The sequence below is a fragment of the Anomaloglossus baeobatrachus genome, chromosome 5 (genome assembly GCF_048569485.1).
Source record: "Anomaloglossus baeobatrachus isolate aAnoBae1 chromosome 5, aAnoBae1.hap1, whole genome shotgun sequence".
Taxonomy (NCBI): domain Eukaryota; kingdom Metazoa; phylum Chordata; class Amphibia; order Anura; family Aromobatidae; genus Anomaloglossus; species Anomaloglossus baeobatrachus.
This window is the reverse complement of record NC_134357.1, coordinates 525,263,014-525,283,448: the sequence shown is the minus strand read 5'-3', so window position 1 is coordinate 525,283,448 and position 20,435 is coordinate 525,263,014. Positions and strand designations below refer to the sequence as shown.

At 44.8% G+C, this 20,435-nt stretch overlaps 1 protein-coding gene across 1 annotated transcript in view; it reads right to left on the bottom strand.

The window, feature by feature from the left end:
* The window catches only part of LOC142312893 (uncharacterized), a 37,125-nt gene extending 18,193 nt beyond the window's left edge, over positions 1 to 18,932 (bottom strand). Inside the window, exons 1-4 of the mRNA XM_075351879.1 lie at positions 18,478 to 18,932; positions 18,273 to 18,396; positions 18,096 to 18,193; positions 17,808 to 17,898 (exon numbers count right to left, since the gene is read on the bottom strand). Of these exons, the coding sequence (XP_075207994.1) occupies positions 17,808 to 17,898; positions 18,096 to 18,193; positions 18,273 to 18,396; positions 18,478 to 18,732 (568 nt within the window). The 5' untranslated portion in view covers positions 18,733 to 18,932. The remainder of the gene's footprint in view (positions 1 to 17,807; positions 17,899 to 18,095; positions 18,194 to 18,272; positions 18,397 to 18,477) is intronic.
* Between the last annotated feature and the right edge of the window lie 1,503 nt (positions 18,933 to 20,435).

Sequence of the window (20,435 nt, the reverse complement as noted above, 5' to 3'; positions counted from 1 at the left end):
GAGAATACAGAAATAGCATTTCAGGAGTATAAAGATATCAATAGGAAATGCAAAAAAGAAATCAAACAAGCAAAACTAGCCACTGAAACAAAAATCGCCAATGACATTAAATAAATCCCAAAATCTTTTATAAATACATTAATGCCAAAAGGAAAACAAAGGATCGTATTGGCCCCTTAAAATATAATAACAAGTTAGTTATAGAGGACAAACAAAATACTGAGATATTAAATAGGCATTTCTCATCTGTGTTCACCAAGGAACTGACTGTACCAGGGATCATTCAACAAGTGAAAAATCAAAGTCTACTACGTCTGAGTAAATTAAACATTGACAAATCCCCAGGGCCAGATGGCATTCATCCACGAATATTGAGGGAATTGAGCTCCGTAATTGACAGACCGCTGTATCTCATCTTTTTAGACTCGCTTGTAACAGGGTTGGTGCCTCAGGATTGGAGGATTGCTGATGTGGTACCGATATTTAAGAAAGGTAAGAGGGTAGATCCAGGCAACTACCATCCAGTAAGCCTGACATCAGTAGTATGCAAAGTTTTTGAGGGCATTTTAAGGGATGACATGCAAAAATATATTGCAAAAAATAATATAATAACTGACAAACAGCATGAATTCATGAAAGATAAGTCGTGTCTAACCAATCTGTTGGGGTTCTATGAGGGGGTAAGTGCAAACCTAAATATTGGTAATGCAGCTGATGTGATTTATTTGGACTTTGCAAAGGCATTTGATACTGTACCACACAATAGCCTTATATTAAAGCTCCAGAAGCAAGGACTGGGGGAAACTATATGCAACTGGGTAAGGAATTGGCTAAAGGATAGGAAACACAGAGTAGTCATAAATGGTACATTCTCTAAATGGGCTATAGTCAGCAGTGGGGTGCCGCAGGGATCTGTGCTAGGACCGATTCTTTTTAATCTTTTTATTAATGACCTTGTGGATGGGATTGATAGTAAAGTGTCAGTCTTTGCTGATGACCCAAACTATATAGGATATTAAAAACTGACCTTGATAGTACAATATTACAAAAAGATCTGGATAAGATGTCAGAATGGGCAGATACTTGGCAAATGAGATTTAATGTTGATAAATGTAAGTAATGCACCTAGGGCGGAGTAATCCTATAGCTGCAAATATATTAAATGGAAGTAAACTCCGGACTACAGAGCAGGAGAAGGACTTGGGTATTCTCATTACAAATAAGCTGAGCAGCAGCACTCAATGTCAAGCAGCAGCTGCTAAAGCAAACAAGATTTTAGTGTGTATAAAAAGAGAGATTAGATCCCGTGATCCCAACGTATTGTTACCCCTCTATAAATCACTTGTAAGGCCACATCTGGAATATGGGATCCAGGTTTGGGCTCCGCATTTTAAGAAGGACATACAGAAGTTAGAATCAGTTCAAAGGTGGCTAACTGAACTACTACAAGGAATGGAAGGCCTCACATATGATGAGAGGTTAAAAAAAGATACCGTATTTTTCACTTTATAAGACGCACTTGATTATAAGACGCACCCCCAAATTTGGTGAAGGAAAAGAGATTTTTTTTTTAATTTCAATGTTAAATGGGGTCCGTCTTATAATGCCAGTGTCCGTCTCACAAATCATATAGGGTATATGTCCCTCATAGCCCCCATCCTAAAATTAGCCCCCTTAATCTGGATATGGCCCCCTTATATTGAATATAGAGCCCCCTTGTGCTGGCACACGTCCCCTAGTGATGCCGCATGTCCCCCATTTGATGGCACACGACCCCTTCTGCTGGCACATGTCTCCTATTGATGGCACACGTCCCCTGTTGCTGGCACTCATCCCCTACAGCTGGCACAGGTCTCCTATAGATGGCACTTCTCCTACAGCTGGCACAGGTCTCCTATGGATTGCACACGTCCCCCTGTGCTGCCCATAGCCCCCTATGGATAGCACATGTCCCCCATGTGCTGCCCATAGCCCCCTATGGATGGCACACATCCCCCTGTACTGCCCACGGCCCCCTATGGATGGCACCCCCCCCCTGTGTTTGATATGGCCCCCTATGGATGGCACACCTTCCCCTGTGTTTGATATGGCCCCCATGCTGCTGCCCATAGTAAAATAAAAAACTCCTTACTTACCTTCTCAAGCACTGCCCTTCCGTGTCTCCCTCCGTGCTGCTGAGCTTCTCCACTTCCTGGTTCTCTGTGACGGTCATGTGATCGGCACAGCAGAGTTACATCATCTCTGCGTGCCTAATCACAGCGGCAGCAGGGAAATCGGGAGATCAGCGCTGGAGGCGGTAAGTAAAGAGTTTTTTATTTTACTATGGGCAGCAGAAAGGAGGCCATATCTAACACAGAATGGGGCATGTGCCATCAAAGGGGGGCGCAGGAACGGTGACCAGAAAAATGCCCACAGGAAAATTGCCCACATGGAAAATTGCCCACACGGAAAATTGCCCACACAGAAAATTGCCCACATGGAAAATTGCCCACATGGAAATTTGCCCACACGGAAAATTGCCCACATAGAAAGTTGCCCACATGGAAAATTGCCCACACAGAAAATTGCCAATTGCAGCATCAGAAAGTTTCAGATCTATGATATTTGAGGTGCAAGGTGAGGATGTTCACATGATATGTGAAAAATGTCCACAGAAAATTGCCAATAGACATAAATGCCCACTAGTATTGGGGACCATGTAACTCAGGATGGGAACATATATACCAGGATGGAGACAACGTGGACCATACATACCAGGATGAGGTGTGGAAGAAAAGGGAGGGGGAGTGATCCAGCACGAGTCCTCCTTAAGTTAAAACATTCGAGTCTTTATTTGAACATCTTTAAAAACATGGTGAAGACCGAAAAACAGCTTGGGTGGTAAAGGCACAATTCATGAGGGCTTGCCCTCATGAATTGTGCCTTTACCACCCAAGCTGTTTTTCGGTCTTCACCATGTTGTTAAAGATGTTCAAATAAAGACTCGAATGTTTTAACTTAAGGAGGACTCGTGCTGGATCACTCCCCCTCCCTTTTCTTCCACATCTCTGCTACCGGTCAGGATAGACCGTGGGATTCCAGGCACCCGCAAGGCTGAGCAGTCCGGGCAGCAGGTGAGCTGAAGATTTTTTCACTTATTCATACCAGGATGAGGACCTTATATACCAGCATTGAGTCATATACACCAGGATGAGGACATATTCACCAATATGATGAGCATATATACCAGGACGGAGGACATTACTACATAATGAAGGGGGAGGGGAGGCAGTTCATAAGTCTTGATAGAAGTTAGAACACTACAAGGGCCCGTACATATGAGAACAGGTGTGAGTGGGGGGGGGCAGGTCCAAATTTCACACTGGGGCCCATTGGACTCTAGTTACACCACTGCAAAAACATATCATACATTCCCAGCACGAACACAAGGTGGTACAAGCGACAGAGTCTCACCTCTCTGCTGTGCCTTTGGGGCCTTCAGGACCAGCAATGGCTACTTTCACACTTGCGTTGTTTGGCATCCGTCACAATGCGTTGTGTGACGCATGTGGACGGATGCGTTGTAAATAGTGTGATAATAAAGGCAACAGATTCCTGTGAAATAACACGTTGCGTTAGTTTTCTTTAGCCGAGAGAGAGAGAGCCCCCATCATCACCGCACACACACAGGCACTACCGCCCCCATCATCACCACACACACCCCCGGCACTACCGCCCCCATCATCATCACACACACGCAGGCACTACCGCCCCCCATCATCACCGCCCACGCACAGGCACTAACCGTCCCTATCATCACCACACACAAACCGTCACTACCCGCCCCCATGATCACCGCACACAGCGGCACTACCGCCCCCATCATCACTGCACACACCACAGCACTACCCGCCCCCATCATCACCCACACACACCCCAGCACTACCACCCACATCATCACCACACACACCGCAGGCACTACCGCCCCCATCATCACCGCACACACCTCGGCACTACTGCACCCATCATCACCTCCCCCACCCTGGCACTACTGTCCAAATCATCACCGTACACACGCAGGCACTAACGCACCCATCATCACTGCACACACCCCGGCACTACCACCCCCATCATCACCGCCGCACACCCCGGCACTACCGTACCCATCATCACCGCACACACCGGCACTACCGCCCCCATCATCACCGCACACACGCAGGTACTACCGCCCCCATCATTAATGCACACACCAGCACTACCTCAGTGACATCCCCGCTGACAGCGCGATTCACTTCAGTTGCTGTGTGGAGCTGAGCATATGTACCGCCCCGGGGCTTGGCCGTCTGCCGAGCCGCTCAGATCCGGGCTCGTCGGTGGGTGGCTCGAGCTCCTCCCGGACCCGGGGGTCACGTCGCTCTGAAGGGATGCTGACGCTACGTGAGGGCTGGTGTTCGGTGGGGAGGTTCCACGGCCGAGGCCGCGGTTGTTTTTGGGGGTTAAGTTCATGACGCCACCCACGGGTTGTGGTGAATGGATGGACACCACCGCTGCCGTTGACTAGGCTCCCGGGGATGGTGTTGCGCAGTTTGGTGTTGACCCCTCCGTGGGTAGGGGGTGATGGTCCCGGGGGCCCGAGGGTGCTGAGGAGGGGGGATGCGTGCTGGCTTGTTGGTGCGATGCGATGCGCGGCCCGAGGGAACTGTTGTACTCACCATTAAAGACACACTGGAGTCTCTGGTAAACCAAACAAGATGGTGGACGGTGCCCGCAGCCGGCTGCGCTTCTCCCCTTTTTTCAGGTTGGTGGTTTCCGCCTTTCTCCTGCACCTCACTTTTAGTAGAATGGTGACTCCTATGCCTGAGCAACAGTAGTCTGCTCCCCAGCTTTGTGTGTGCCGGTAGAGCCCGTCTGCCCGCAGATGCTGGCGCGTGGGATCTCGATGCCTGGGCAGTGGCTTTCTATCCCTCTGGTTGGGCTGTTGTCTTCAGTCGGATCTTGGGTAGGAAAGTACCATGGATGGAATCCATCAGCGGATTCCGCTGCTTAGCGCATAGCGGCGGAATCCGCCACCTTAGACGATCATGAGACACTTTGGCGGATTCCAACGGAATCCACCAAGGTGACTTGTTTTAACGACACCAAAAACGCTACATGCTGTTCCCTCCTCCCGGTGCTCAGTCAGAATAACAACTCAGCGTCGGCCAGCGGATGAAACACAGACACTGCGTCACAGTGCGTCGTCAATATAAGTCTATGGAGAATAGCGCAGTCCGTTAACGGACTGCGCTATTCTCCATAGTGGCGGATTGCGATGAACGCAAGTGTGAAAGTACCCTATCTCTACCAGCAGCACCCTGCTTTTGGTGGGCTCCCCTGAGATGATAATGTATTAGATGTGACCTGCAGTCACATGTAACTCAACAGATAATACAGTGATACTTTTGTGAGTACAGATTGTAGTGATTGCTCCTCTGGATCACACTGCTGCTGGTTCTGCATGTGCTGCTGTTTTGGGCTGGTGGAAGGAGAAAAAGGCTGCTTTACACCAGAAGATCTATCGTGCGATAGATCGTCGGGGTCACGTTTTTTGTGACGCACATCCGGCATCGCTTGCGATGCCGGCCTGTGTGACACCTCCTAGCGACGCAGTATCGCTCACAAATCGTGAGTCGTGTACTGCTCGTTAGGTTTCATAATATCGTTTAATTTAATTGTTCATCGTTCCCGGGGTAGCACACGCCGCTCCGTGTGACACCCCGGGAACGATGAACATCGCTTACCTGCGACCCGTGGCTTTCGCCGGCTATATGGAAGGAAGGAGGTGGGCGGAATGTTTACGTCCCGCTCATCTCCGCCCCTCCGCTTCTATTGGCCGGCGGCCGTGTGACGTCGCTGTGACGCCGAACGTCCCTCCCACTGCAGGAAGTGGACGTTCGCCGCCCACAGCGAGGTCGGACGGGAGGTAAGTACGTGTGACGGGGGGTTACCGACTTTGTGCACCACGGGCAGCGATTTGCCCGTGACGCAAAAAGGACGGGGGCGGGTACGATCGATTGTGAAATTGCACAATCGGTCGTACCGTGTAAAGCAGCCTTAAGGCAGAATCAGTGAGATTAGAGCAGACTGTATCTATCTATTGCTGATAATGACAGACTGCTACAAACCACAGATCTTCAGCATTTTTGCAGTTTTGCACTAGGTCAACTGTAAACCATAAGTTGATCACCTATTATGTGAACATCCTCACCTTGCACCTCAAATATCATAGATCTGAAACTTTGTGATGCTGCAATTGGCGATTTTCTGTGTGGGCAATTTTCCATGTGGGCAATTTTCCGTGTGGGCAATTTTCCGTGTGGGCAATTTTCCATGTGGGCAATTTTCCATGTGGGCAATTTTCCGTGTGGGCAATTTTCCGTGTGGGCAATTTTCCGTGTGGGCAATTTTCTGTGTGGGCAATTTTCCATGTGGGCAATTTTCCTGTGGGCATTTTTCCTGTGGGCACTTTTCCTGTGGGCATTTTTCCTGTGGGCAATTTTCCTGAGGGCATTTTTCAGGGAACCGCAGGAACATATAGAGAAGGAGATCTCCTGCTGCCTCCACCAGCCTCCAGCACCACTCCAGAGCTGCCCCCAGCTCCCCTAGGACCTGTAGTATATTATCCGTATATTCGGATTATAAGACGCACCCCCTACTTTCCCCCAAAATTTGAGGGAACAAAAGTGCGTCTTATAAAGCGAAAAATACGGTATGTTTAGCTTAGAAAAAAGACGTCTCAGAGCAGATCTCATTTATATGTATAAATACATGTGTGGTCAAAATAAAGGACTGGCACATGACTTATTTCTTCCAAAGACAGTAATAAGGACCACGGGGCATACACTGCGAATGGAAGAAAAGCGATTCCGGCAGCTAAATAGGAAAGGGTTCTTTACAGTTAGAGCAGTCAGACTGTGGAATGCACTACCACAAGAGGTAGTAATGGCAGATACTATAACAGCTTTTATATCAGGGCTGTATGATTTCCTCAGTACACACAACATTGTTGGTTATAAATGACTTAATGACAAAATGTATAATTGGTGGAGGAAGGTTGAAGTAGATGGACCTAAGTCTTTTTTTCAACCTATGTAACTATATGTAAAATATACAATTGTAAGGCTGTGACATTGTTATCCTCCCAGACCTGGCCAGGAGCACACTTCAACTTTGTAAAGCCTAATGAGTACTCACTCAGTTACTTCGAGAAAAAAGGGTTCTCCTAACAATGGGCATTTCCTCATTTCAACTTTTTGCAAAACAAGATGGGCGCTCCGCAGAATTCAAGAACTTGGGGGACCTCCCAACCAAAATATCTACCTTCGACTTGCCTCAGATCCATCTGCCAGAATGGCGCTTCGTACTCTCCCTCCTTTGATCCCACATGCTAATTGGGAGACAGAGCGGTCACCAAAATCGCAACACTTATCCCTCAGTGATGGGCATCTCAGAGACATGAGGTCTTCTCCAGGATGACTGATCTGTACTTATTACCATCACTAGATTTACAATTTGGTCATTATTAACCCCTTAAGGACGAAGCCAGTTTTGTACTTAATGCCCAGGCCATTTTTTGCAATTCTGACCAGTGTCACTTTATGAGGTCATAACTCTGGAACGCTTCAACGGATCCCGGTGATTCTGACATTGTTTTTTCGTGACATATTGTACTTCATGATAGTTATAAATTTAGAACGATATTTTTTGCTTTTATTTGTGAAAAAATCGGAAATTTGATGAAAATTTTGCAATTTTCAAACTTTTAATTTTTATGCCCTTAACCCAGAGAGTTATGTCACACAAAACAGTTAATAAATAACATTTCCCACATGTCTACTTTACATTAGCGCAATTTCTGAAACAAAATGTTTTGGGGTTAGGAAGTTAGAAGGGGTCAAAGTTCATCTGCAATTTCCCATTTTTTCAACAAAATTCACAAAACCATTTTTTTAGGGACCACATCACATTTGAAGTGACTTTGAGAGGCCTAAGTGACAGAAAATACCTAAAAGTGACACCATTCTCAAAACAGCACCCCTCAAAGTACTCAAAACCACATCCAAGAAGTTTATTAACCCTTCAGGTGCTTCACAGGAACTAAAGAAAAGTGGAATGAAAAAAAGCAAAAAATAAAATTTTACCTAAAATGTTGCTCTACCCCAAATTTATTCACTTTTAGAAGAAATAACACAACAAAATGAACCCCAAAACTTGTTACCCACTTTCTTATGAACGCGCCGATACCCCACATGTGGTCAGAAACCTTTGTTTGGACAAATGGGAGGGCTCGGAACAGAAGGAGCAATATTTGAATTTTGGAAAGCAAATTTGGCTGAAATAGATTGCGGGCACCATGTTGCATTTACATGTCCGCTAAGGTACCTAAACAGCAGAAACCCCTCACAAGTGACACCATTTTGGAAACTAGACCCCTTAAGGCTTCTATCTAGGGGTATAGTGAGCATTTTGGATCCACAGGTACTTCACAGATTTTGATAACGTTACGTTGTCATATTGAAAATTTTCATTTTTTTTCTCAAAAATGTTGCTTTAGCATCAATTTTTTCACTTTTTCAAGAGGTAATTCCAAAAATTTGACCCCAATGTTTGTTACCCACTTTTTTATGAGCGCGGTTTTACCTCACTTGTGGTCTGAAACCTTTGTTTGGAGAAATGGGAGGGCTTGGAACGGAAGGAGCAATATTTGAATTTTGGAAAAGAAATTTGGCTGAAAAAGATTGCGGGCACCATGTCGCATTTGGAGGACCCCTAAGGTACGTAAACAGCAAAAAAACACCACAAGTGACCCCATATTGGAAACTAGGCCCCTCAAGGAATTTATCTACATGTTTGGTGAGTACCCTGAACCCCCAGGTGCTTTACAGAAGTTTATAACGTTGAGCCATGAAAATTAAAAAATAAAATTTTACCACAAAATTGTTACTTCAACCAGGTAGCTTTTTTTCACAAGGGTAACAGGAAAAAAATCACCATGAAATTTATTGCGCAATTTCTCCTGAGTTTGTTGATATCTTGTATGTGGTGGAAATCAACTGTTTGGGCACACTACAGGGCTCAGAAGAGAAGGAGTGCAATTTGACTGCAAAATTGGCTGGAATCAATAGCGGACGCCATGTTGCATTAGGAGAGCCCCTGAGGTGCCTAAGCAGTGGAGGTCCACCACAAGTGACCCCATTCTGGAAATAAGACCCCTCAAGGCTTTAATCTAGGTGTATATTGAGCATTTTGAATCCACGAATACTTCACAGAATTTGATAAGCTTAGGTTGCCATATTGAAATTTTCATTTTTTTCACAAAAATGTTGATTTAGCGACACATTTTTCACTTTTTCAAGAGGCAACAACAAAACGTGTACCCCACAGGTTGTTATCTAATTTCTTGTGAGCGCAGGGATACCCCACATGTGGCCAAAAACCTTTGTTTGGATAAATGGGAGGGCTTGGAATGGAAGGAGTACCATTTGAATTTTGGAAAAGTTGAAGTAAATTGCGCGCACCATGTCACATTAGCAGGGCCCCTTGGGCACCTATACATCAGAAACCCCCCACAAGTGACCTCATTTTGGAAACTGGACCCCTCAAGGATTTTATTCAGGAGTATAGTAAGCATTTTGAATCCACAGGTACTTCACAAAAATGTTGCTGTAGCAACAAATTTCTCACTGTTAAGGGGGCTTTACACGCTGCGACATCGCTAATGCGGAGTCGTTAGGGTCACGGAATTGGTGACGCACATCCGGCTGCATTAGCGATGCCGTTGCGTGTGACACCGATGAGCGATTTTGCATCGTTGCAAAAACGTGCAAAATCGCTCATCGGTGACATGGGGGTCCATTCTCGATTATCGTTACTGCAGCAGTAACGATGTAGTTCGTCGCTCCTGCGGCAGCACACATCGCTATGTGTGACGCCGCAGGAACGAGGAACCTCTCCTTACCTGCCTCCCGGCCGCTATGAGGAAGGAAGGAGGTGGGCGGGATGTTCCGGCCACTCATCTCCACCCCTCCGCTTCTATTGGGCGGCCGCTCAGTGATGTCACTGTGACGCCACACGGACCGCCCCCTTAGAAAGGAGGCGGTTCGCCGGTCACAGCGACGTCGCCGGCAGGTAAGTATGTGTGACGCGTCTGCGCGATGTTGTGCGGCACGGGCAGCGATTTGCCCGTGTCGCACAACAGATGGGGGCGGGTACCCACGCTAGCGATATCGGGACCGATATCGCAGCGTGTAAAGTAGCCTTTAGGCTATGTGGCCATGATCCAGCGACACGGCGTCTAGTACCCAGTGTCAGCCTCCTGCAGAAATGTGAGTGTTGTCCACGGGAGAACGCAGCTGCCCATGCCCACGATTTGGGTTCAGGCTGCTGTGGACTTTAGTTCTATTCTACCTGCAAAGAACACTCATCTCCGCAGCATAAATTGACATGCTGAGGCTCGGGAAGCTGCGCCACAGGTCGATTTATGCTGCGGAGAAAAGAAACACAGTGGGCACGGGATTTCTAAAAATCCTGCCACTGTGCTTCTACTGCACAACGCAGCGTTATGGACGCAGGGAAAACACTCTGCGCCCAAAACGTTGCAAACCCTGATTGTGGGCACACAGAATAAAATGCTACAATGGATGAATGGATAGATGTCAAACATATATAACGTCCCACCCCCCTTCATATTCTAAACTGGCGCCCTTTAGTGCCTTTCATGTGACACTAAAGGATGCCTAGCCTTGTATTTAGCCCAAAAAAAAAAAAAAGAATTAAAATAAATGACGTGGGGTCCCCCCTATTTTTGATAGCCAGCTAGGGTAAAGCAGACAGCTGTAGCCTGCAAACCACAGCTGACAGCTTCATCTTGTCTGGTGATCAATTTGGAGGGCTCCCCAAGCTGTTTTTTTTTTAATTATTTATAAATAAATAATTAAAAAAAAAAAACAAACGTGGGGTCCCCCCAAATTAGATCACCAGCCAAGGTGAAGCTGACAGCTGGGGTCTGGTATTCTCAGGATGGGAAGAGCCATGGTTATTGGACTCTTCCCAGCCTAAAAATAGCAGGCCGCAGCCGCCCCAGAAGTGGCGCATCCATTAGATGCGCCAATTCTGGCGCTTCGCCCCAGCTCATCCCGCGCCCTGGTGCGTTGGCTAACGGGGTAATGAATGGGGTTGATACCAGGTGTGTAATGTCACCTGGCATCAAGCCCAGCAATTAGTTATGTCACGGCGTCTATCAGATACCCGACATAACTAATTGACAGTAATAAAAAAAAAAATTGACAACAAAAAAAAATTTATTTGAAAAAACACTCCCCAAAACATTCCCTGATTGACCAATTTATTGAAAAGAAAAAAAAAATCCACTATAATCCATTTGGACGTCCCACGTCGACTCTGGACCTTCTAGAATATGGGGGACACGTTCAGGGAACGTATCCCCCATTTTCTAGTAGGGCAGACCCTCCATTTGAGGAGAGTGGGTGCAAAGAATCTGCACCCACTCTCCCCGGGTCACAGCTGCAGAGAGCGAGCAGCAGCAGCAGCAGCCAGCGTTTCACAGCACAGGAAGCTGTCAGCTGCGCTCTGCACATGTGACCGGCGTCTGCTGTGAAGGAGGAGGGGGCCGCGGGGGATCAGCGCTCCGACAGGTATGTATGACACCGGGGGACACCGGGGAACACCAGGGGGGGGGTAGGGGGGGACCCGGCGGGGCCTGGGGAGCAGGTTTCTGTCGTATGTGTTATGGCACATACGACAGAAACCATAGGAACAGTGTAAATGCGGCCGGCGCGCTGCTGTGCTCGGCGGTGCGCGCGGCCATCTTGGATTTTCGGGAGGGGGTTGGGGGTCAGGGGGTTACTTTGGGGATACCGAGGGGACCGGAGGGAACCGGGAAAAAGATTTATCTCCCATCTGGCATGTTTGATCATGCCAGATGGGAGATAAATCATTTTTTACCGGCGCGGTCATTTACTATAACTTGATGATCGGTATACGGTGTATACCGGTCATCAGGTGAGCGGGGACCGGAAAAACCGGCCAGAATCATGATCTCCAGGGTCTCAGCTACCCCCGGCAGCTGAGACCCCGGAAATTTTCTGACTCTGGGGGGCGCTAGACCCTTTTTTCCGACCGCCGTTAAAAAGCGGCGGATCGGAAGAAGTACCTTAATTTGTCGCCGTTAAAAGGCGTATCGGCGGTCGTTAAGGGGTTAATGCCTATAAATGGTGTCTGGGAGTTTGATTTGAAAATTTGTAAAAGGAAATATTTGTACTTTTTATGTTCAATATATTTTTATTGTTATTATTATATCAAAACAAGGGTACAAAATGTACAATTTTCAACCAACAGAAATGTGTACTTTTTTACACCTAATCTATCATTGTCACTTTTTCCTACTTCTATTACCTTTTTTCTGCTTTCTCTCTTTCACCTTTATTCTCTCTAGATTGGTGGGTATACTATACATATTTTGGATATTTGAGTAATACGGGTCTCTTGCGGAGACTATCCCTGTCTTGGCTTCCTCAACCCCTCTTAGGTATTGGGATCTGTAAATAAGGTCCAGATTTTTAACCAAAAAGAAGGACCAAAGATCCATATCTGTTTACACTTTGAGCAATGCAGATTCCACCATATTACTCATATATGAAACCAAAAAGGGGTGTTTCTGCACATAAGAATTTCATCCAATATCCATCATGGTTAGAAAAAATATCAAATTTTATTTAGTCATAATTGAAGTACAACATTATATTATTTTATTATTCGCTGGTATACACAGAATTTAAAAGAACCCTACCCCATAAAAACAACCAAAGAAAACAACTGGTGCGTTGTGGAACAAGACATAATATCAAAAAATTTCATGTATCATACATATATATAGATTCCTGGGTATAAGTAGGCAAGGGCACATCCAATGATTGCCCACAACTATATTAAGGTGCCAATAAAGCTCAATATGTTTTTAAATCTTAAACCTGCAGTTTACATTCCATGTTGTGGCCAAATCTATGATTCATAACTATATGGATGGAATAAGGCTATTTTTCAGTTGACAAAGTTGATATATATATCATTTATAAGGGACACAATCTTCAAAGACAATATATATGTATATAGTACAATCCAATACACAGGGGCACAAGACTTCCTGTTAAAGGAAAAAGAACTTTCCAAATATTATTGAAATTGTGTTATTACATAGGGTATATCCCAACATTTAAAGGTGTTTTGTATTTTATCAACCTGATATTTGCCTTATGTCATAAATGGATTATCCCCATCAAGGTTGAAATAATTCAGAGGGCCAAGGTTGATGTCCCCAACAGGTGAACCACAACGCCCAGCACCTCAATATAAACACTGGTGCGTTATGGAACAACCATGATGACAGTGCTTCCCATATCACATATATAATTATGAGTTGCTAGATGTAATTATAAACAGGTGAGGACACCTCCAGAGATTTCCCACAAGATCTTATATCAAAGGCAAAAACACCTCCATTAAGGTTTAGAACAAATCAAAGAGCCATAGTTTGTATACCCAGGTGACGGACCACAACGCCCAGCACCTCGACGCGCGTTTCGCCTCTCGCTTCGTCAGGAGGTGCTGGGGTAGCCGTGGAGTCACTCTTATATAGTAAAAGCCCACCTGGTGTCTTAGTACGGCGCGCGCCGCACAGCGGAGGTCGCATCGCCCACTTCCGCCGGCGTCCCGGAAGGCGCTCTGCGCATGCGCAAAGAACAACCCGCAATTGGGCGCCGGCAGAGGGGGCGAGGCAGACTCCGATGTGCAGAGCGCGCTCTGACATCAGTGTGGCCGAGTGGCCATATTAGATGGGGGCAAAAGTACTGGCAACATTCAAACCAAATCCACATGCATGTTGGAGCTTTCAGGGCGGTGATTTTAGTTAACAATTGTATATAACATACAACCTAAGCGCATATGAGAAGGAAAACCTTGGAAACCATGACGAATTCAATATGAATTATCCGGGAAGCATAATTGGACATGTTTATAAACATCTGACCTCTGGTGGACAGACCCCTGTACAACATCAAAATATACCCAATGGTAAGTAAAAAAGGGGGTATGATACACAAATACCAAAACTCATATATTAACAGATATTCACCCACCACATTGACATATGTAGCAACATTCGCAATATAAATGTAATGGGGTAATGGTTTTTGCTTCCAGATGTATAATCCCTCAAGATATAATTCTCATAATCCAAGGAAGCCTTCTCATGCAGTTGTCACTTCATTCCGTCCCTATGCAACATACATGTAGAACATTCTACATAAAAGGAAAACAAAAAGGTACAAAAAAACATAATTAGAGTGACCAAAAAGTTATTAAAAAGCAAGATACAAAGCGGCAGGCAATCCGGTAACAGAATCAATAGTCAGTGCCAAATCAAAAATACATATTATATGTATATATTTGATCATATCAAGGGGGCCAGCAAGATGAGGACAAGGGTCAGCAAAACAGAGGATGAGGGCAGGGGGACCACATGGTGGAGAGGGAGCCAACGGAGGCAAAGTCTTATAAGAAAGGTTTAAAGGAGATAGAATCATTTAACCCCCTCGGTTTCTCCGTCTCCAAAACCGTGATCCACCTAACCTCCCTCTGTGCCAGGATTCTCTTAGGATCACCCCCCCTGGGACTCAGATATATTCTATGGGGATAATCCATTTATGACATAAGGCAAATATCAGGTTGATAAAATACAAAACACCTTTAAATGTTGGGATATACCCTATGTAATAACACAATTTCAATAATATTTGGAAAGTTCTTTTTCCTTTAACAGGAAGTCTTGTGCCCCTGTGTATTGGATTGTACTATATACATATATATTGTCTTTGAAGATTGTGTCCCTTATAAATGATGTATATATCAACTTTGTCAACTGAAAAATAGCCTTATTCCATCCATATAGTTATGAATCATAGATTTGGCCACAACATGGAATGTAAACTGCAGGTTTAAGATTTAAAAACATATTGAGCTTTATTGGCACCTTAATATAGTTGTGGGCAATCATTGGATGTGCCCTTGCCTACTTATACCCAGGAATCTATATATATGTATGATACATGAAATTTTTTGATATTATGTCTTGTTCCACAACGCACCAGTTGTTTTCTTTGGTTGTTTTTATGGGGTAGGGTTCTTTTAAATTCTGTGTATACCAGCGAATAATAAAATAATATAATGTTGTACTTCAATTATGACTAAATAAAATTTGATATTTTTTCTAACCATGATGGATATTGGATGAAATTCTTATGTGCAGAAGGTCCAGATTTTTCCTGCTAGGAGTTAATAGTTTAGTGTGGTCTATGGAAGTTGTCCCTTCCAATTTCGCATTTCTCCCCAGGTTTGTCTCGTCTATATCCTATCTTCGTCTTTCTCCCTCCCTTTCTCTAATTGTGACTATGGCTAAGTTAACATTTACATCTTGTATTGTAAATAGTCCTATGTAAAAGTCAGATATTGTATTATCTACATAAAAAGGGTCTCAATAGATATGCTTCAGGAAACATAGATTAAGTTCTCTTCAGTTTTTAAGTATTCAAATAGATACTACAATGCCTGTTCCCTTTCTACTAACCCAAATAATAAATCGAAGGGTGTTTCTATTGCTTTCCACAAATCCCTTCCCCATCAGATTTTGGAGTCGCGAGTTGATCCGGACGGTAGATACATTTTCCTTACTGTGTGTATTGTAACATTTATTTCCTCAACACAGAACAAAGACCATTTGGGATCAAAGTTTTACAGTCACTACTGAGTTCACCAGGGGTTCCTCTATCATTCTGATGAGATACTATGTAGATACAAGAGGGAGGAGCTCTGCCTCTGGCTCCCTCTGCCTCTAGCTCCTCCCACTACCCCAAGCTCCTCCCTCTGCCTCATCAGTAACAACCGCCATCTCCTACCTCAGTAATGGGAAAGTCTTCATTGAATACAGATTTTACCTCAGGATTGAGAATTTTAACTGATCAATTTCTCCAGAGAATAAAATATATCACAAAATTGCTTATTTTCATGTGCACTAATTATTTATGATATAAAAATTAAAATCATGGTCATACTTTAAAAACCCTCCTGGCTCCATTTCTCGAGGCGTAGTAATGGGAGCTTAATACTTCATTTTCTCCTGCTAAGTTGGTTGAGATCTTTAACCCCAGGGTATGGTTACACTTACGTATGACTCGTGTGAGTCTCGCATTGGTATCACCCAGCACGGCGCACACTCTCCTGACAGGAACGCCTCAGCTGCATGGAAATACATGTAGCCGACTCGCTCATGTCAGGAGAGTGTGAGCCGTGCCGCTGCCGGGTGATGCCGATGCGAGACTCGCATGAGTCATATACAAGTGGAACCATACCCTCAACTCATAAAATCTCCGTATCTTGTCATATAGCTGTGGGCCTGTCTGGGTATTAACCAAATTCAGGACTCAATGTTTGACCACTTTCATAAACTCTTTGGGATTGAATCTTTGACCTCTTTAATAAATTCTTTAGTACAACACTACAGAACTTTCCAGAAGCAGCGTTACTTTCAGTATTTCCAATGTCAATTTTGTCGATCTCTTTTGAATATTTTTGACAGCAATGAGGCAAGTCCTCCCTAGACACTGGAGATCGTCCTCTCCCCTCTAAGCTGGAATGGGTTGAATCTGTGGACTTTTTAATACGGATGGAAAATGTAATAATTTCATATGAGGTCTCTGTTCTGAGTCTTATGAATATGAGGACATGGTTACTCCGGTCTTCCTTTCGCTCTCCTGACTTTGGGACTTGGTAACCAATCCATGTTACATCTCGTAATAATATAAGGCTTTTTGTACTTGAATTGGGGCTTTTCTTCCCCTATTGTGCTTCCTAACGTGTTTCCCTATTTTATGTTTTATGGTCTGTGTTCTTCTTCCTACCCCTAGCACCATTTGTATGACGTTATTGTGTCTCATGTTTTCTATTTCAATATATGATGATTATACAAAAATATTTGTTAAACAATAAGAATAATTATAAATTCTGCTAATGTTCTCCTGTCTAAGAAATTAATAGAAGGTTTTGATTTACGGTAATTCTCAGGTTACACCGTCCTCAGATTTTATGCCCAAGATCAGAAATATTAAATCTTCTAAATGTCCCATGTGTAACTCAGAGGCTGCAGATCTATCTCACATGTATTGCGACTGCCCGGAAAGTAGGAATTTCACCGCTCATGGAATGGTGTCTCGTCATAAATGGAAAGTTTGGCAAGAAAGACTGGCCCTGTTGTAACGACCCGATCAGCACATTCAGCAAAAGGGAGGGAAGGAAGTTTCATCAATATGATGCCAAGATTTTAGGACATCAACACCATCATTACCCTCCGCTTTGTCTTAGGGGTCCACAATACAGATTAGATTATTCTTCCCATGATTTTCTAAGTTGTCTGCACAGTCTACGTATGCTGTTATTTGGCTTTGCAGATTAGAGATCTGGGCAACTAATGGTCAACATCTTCTAATTTCAGGGCATAGGGTGGATCCTACCAGTAAGGTCTGGATAAAACAGATCTCACTCCAACAGAAGGGCATCCAATGTCCAAAATAATGAGACAATTTTGGGTGGAGGAGCATGTGGTGGTCTCGCAGCAGAATGGTGACCATTTCATATGGCCGGACTACAACCCTGATAAAGCAGCCACAGCCGGTGACTGAGAAGAATCTGTGACTTCTCTGCATTTAGTGGTCACTACTCACCTGGGCGGTTATCTGTAGGAATCTCCTCTTTACTCCGCTCATCACCCCTCACATATGTCTCTGTAGTATTAATATGGGGCAGATCTTCCCCCTGAAACAAATATTGTAAAAGTCACAGACAGATGGAGAAGTCCCATCTATGATCAGCTCTAATCCTGCCATATCCACCGCTCTCATTACACAAGTATAACACATATAATACTGGAGGATAAAACAAGACTGAGCACAAGACCTTCACAGCCGTCTACACATCATAGGGAGATTTCATGGCACCTTCTCTCCATCTACCTGATGATCCTGAGGAACATCGAGATCTTCTTGTTTACAGTCCTGTGGGAGAAGAGGACGGGGACATCTTTCTGGTGTTGTCCTCTTACTGGATAGAACTGGAGGAGACACATACAGGGACTGAATTCATTCCTTACATACAGATAATTATAGGCCGTGTGTATTTAGTCCTATTACCTGGTGATGTAACTGGCTGGGGAACCGCCATCATGACGTCCTTGTACAGATCTTTGTGTCCTTCTAAATACTCCCACTCCTCCATGGAGAAAGAGACGGTGACGTCCTGACACCTTATAGGAACCTGATACATACAATGATACCGTCACCCCCGATCCCTTCATAGCGTTACTGTATAATGTCCCAGCATTCCCAGCAGTGTCACCTCTCCAGTCAGCAGCTCAATCATCTTGTAGGTGAGTTCTAGGATCTTCTGGTCATTGATATCCTCATGTATCGGGGGGTGAGGTGGAGGCCCCGTGATTGGGCTCAGGGGTCTTCCCCATCCCTCAGACACAGGGGCCTGACAGCGCTCACTAGAGGTCTTCTTCACTACTGTGTAATCCTGGTTATGGAGAGACACAGTAATAAATCTCACTACAGACATTTCCAGAGTCCTCACCTCTCCAGTTCTGTCCATCTGTTATTCCCATAGATAAGAATGATGTAATGTGACGTCATCAGAATCTCTCACCTCTCCAGTAAGCCGAAAGAGGATCTCTAGGGTGAGGTGTAATATCCTCTCCGCCATCTTGTCCCTGTCCATATCCATCCTTCACGGGGCAATCAGGAGAATTCTCTTCTATAGAAGATCTCCACTGAGAGGATCTGATATTGTAGGGACCTGAATGGGGAGAAGATGACGATGTAAAGATAAAGAATCCGCTGTAATAATACAATTACTGGAGATAATAAGGGGAAACATATGAGGAGACAAAAGGTGTAGAAGTTGTTCACTCTGGTCTTGTATGGGCTGGAACATAAATTGAATTGCTGACTAAGACGTCTCCTCCACTCCCAATCACTGGTTATTTCGGTCAATGCTTCAGCCACTGATTGACGGCAGAGATCACGTTTATCAGTGACTAAACTGACAGGAAATCCAGAGACTGGCGGGGACCAAGCAGCGGGGCACAGGAGTAATGGGGGATCGTGTTGAGTTACTATTGTTAGTATTTTACAGTAGTCAGTTTTTTCTATCTACTAATAAATCTTATATATTCAGGCCACACACAACAAGCAGTTTCCTCCTCGGAGTCGGCAGCTGAATACGTTCCTCATAGACTCATCTTCCATATCACTAATTCTCCTCTCATTTACCGACACTGGAATCGGCATCAGCAAAACTGCAGGAGAAATTCATTACACGTGAGAGGAGGAATAACGGCTCCATGATGAGGACGACATCGTCATCCTCTACTGTATCTCTATAAAGATATCTGGCCGGAGTCCATCACTGACTCCATCACCACCACTAAATGTAGAGGAAAATGTCTACATGGACAGGGGTTAAGTTTTGCAATTTTTCTTTTTTTTTTCTAACCCATGTTATGTTTTGTGGAGTGCATTTTCCCCTTAGGCTTCCATATATTACATGGAAAAGGCCAGAAAATTAAGCAGGTTCTCATTGCCCCCTTATCCCATAATTTCTTCATCGTGGGGGTCTGCTTGGCTGCCAGGGTAGTTAGAGGCCTAATAATGGTTTTTGGGTCTGCAATGTACAAAGTCTATTAATCTCTGCCAGACGCGGCGTCCAATAAGCTCTTAGGCCCCAAACACATCAGACTAAAGTCAGCGGCGGCTGCTGATTGCGGAGGGGATCGGTCACTATATAATATATATGGAGCCTCCCGACAGATGACGTCAGGGCAGAGAAGGATCCGGCATGCTGAATTTCACAGACTGATCCGTTTCTTCTTCCTAGAGATAATCCTCCGCTCCAGGAGTCTGGAGGCGCCTCTCTCATAGTGACCACAGGAAAGCTGGAGTGTTGGTGTATGGGGGAGTCGGGGGAGAAGCAGTCATCACCGTCTGTGAAATCTAAGTGTGCCAGGGTCTGTCAGTATATACACACCTCCTCTGAAAGGCCACAGAGGATGCAACATCATTAAGAAAGAGGCACCACTAACCAAATAACACCATAAAGACCAAAGAGATCTCCAAACAACACCATGAAGACCAAGGAGATCTCCAAACAACACAACGAAGACCAAGGAGATCTCCAAACAACACCACGAAGACCAAGGAGATCTCCAAACAAGACCATGAAGACCAATGAGATCTCCAAACAACACCACGAAGACCAAGGAGATCTCCAAACAACACCACGAAGACCAAGGAGAT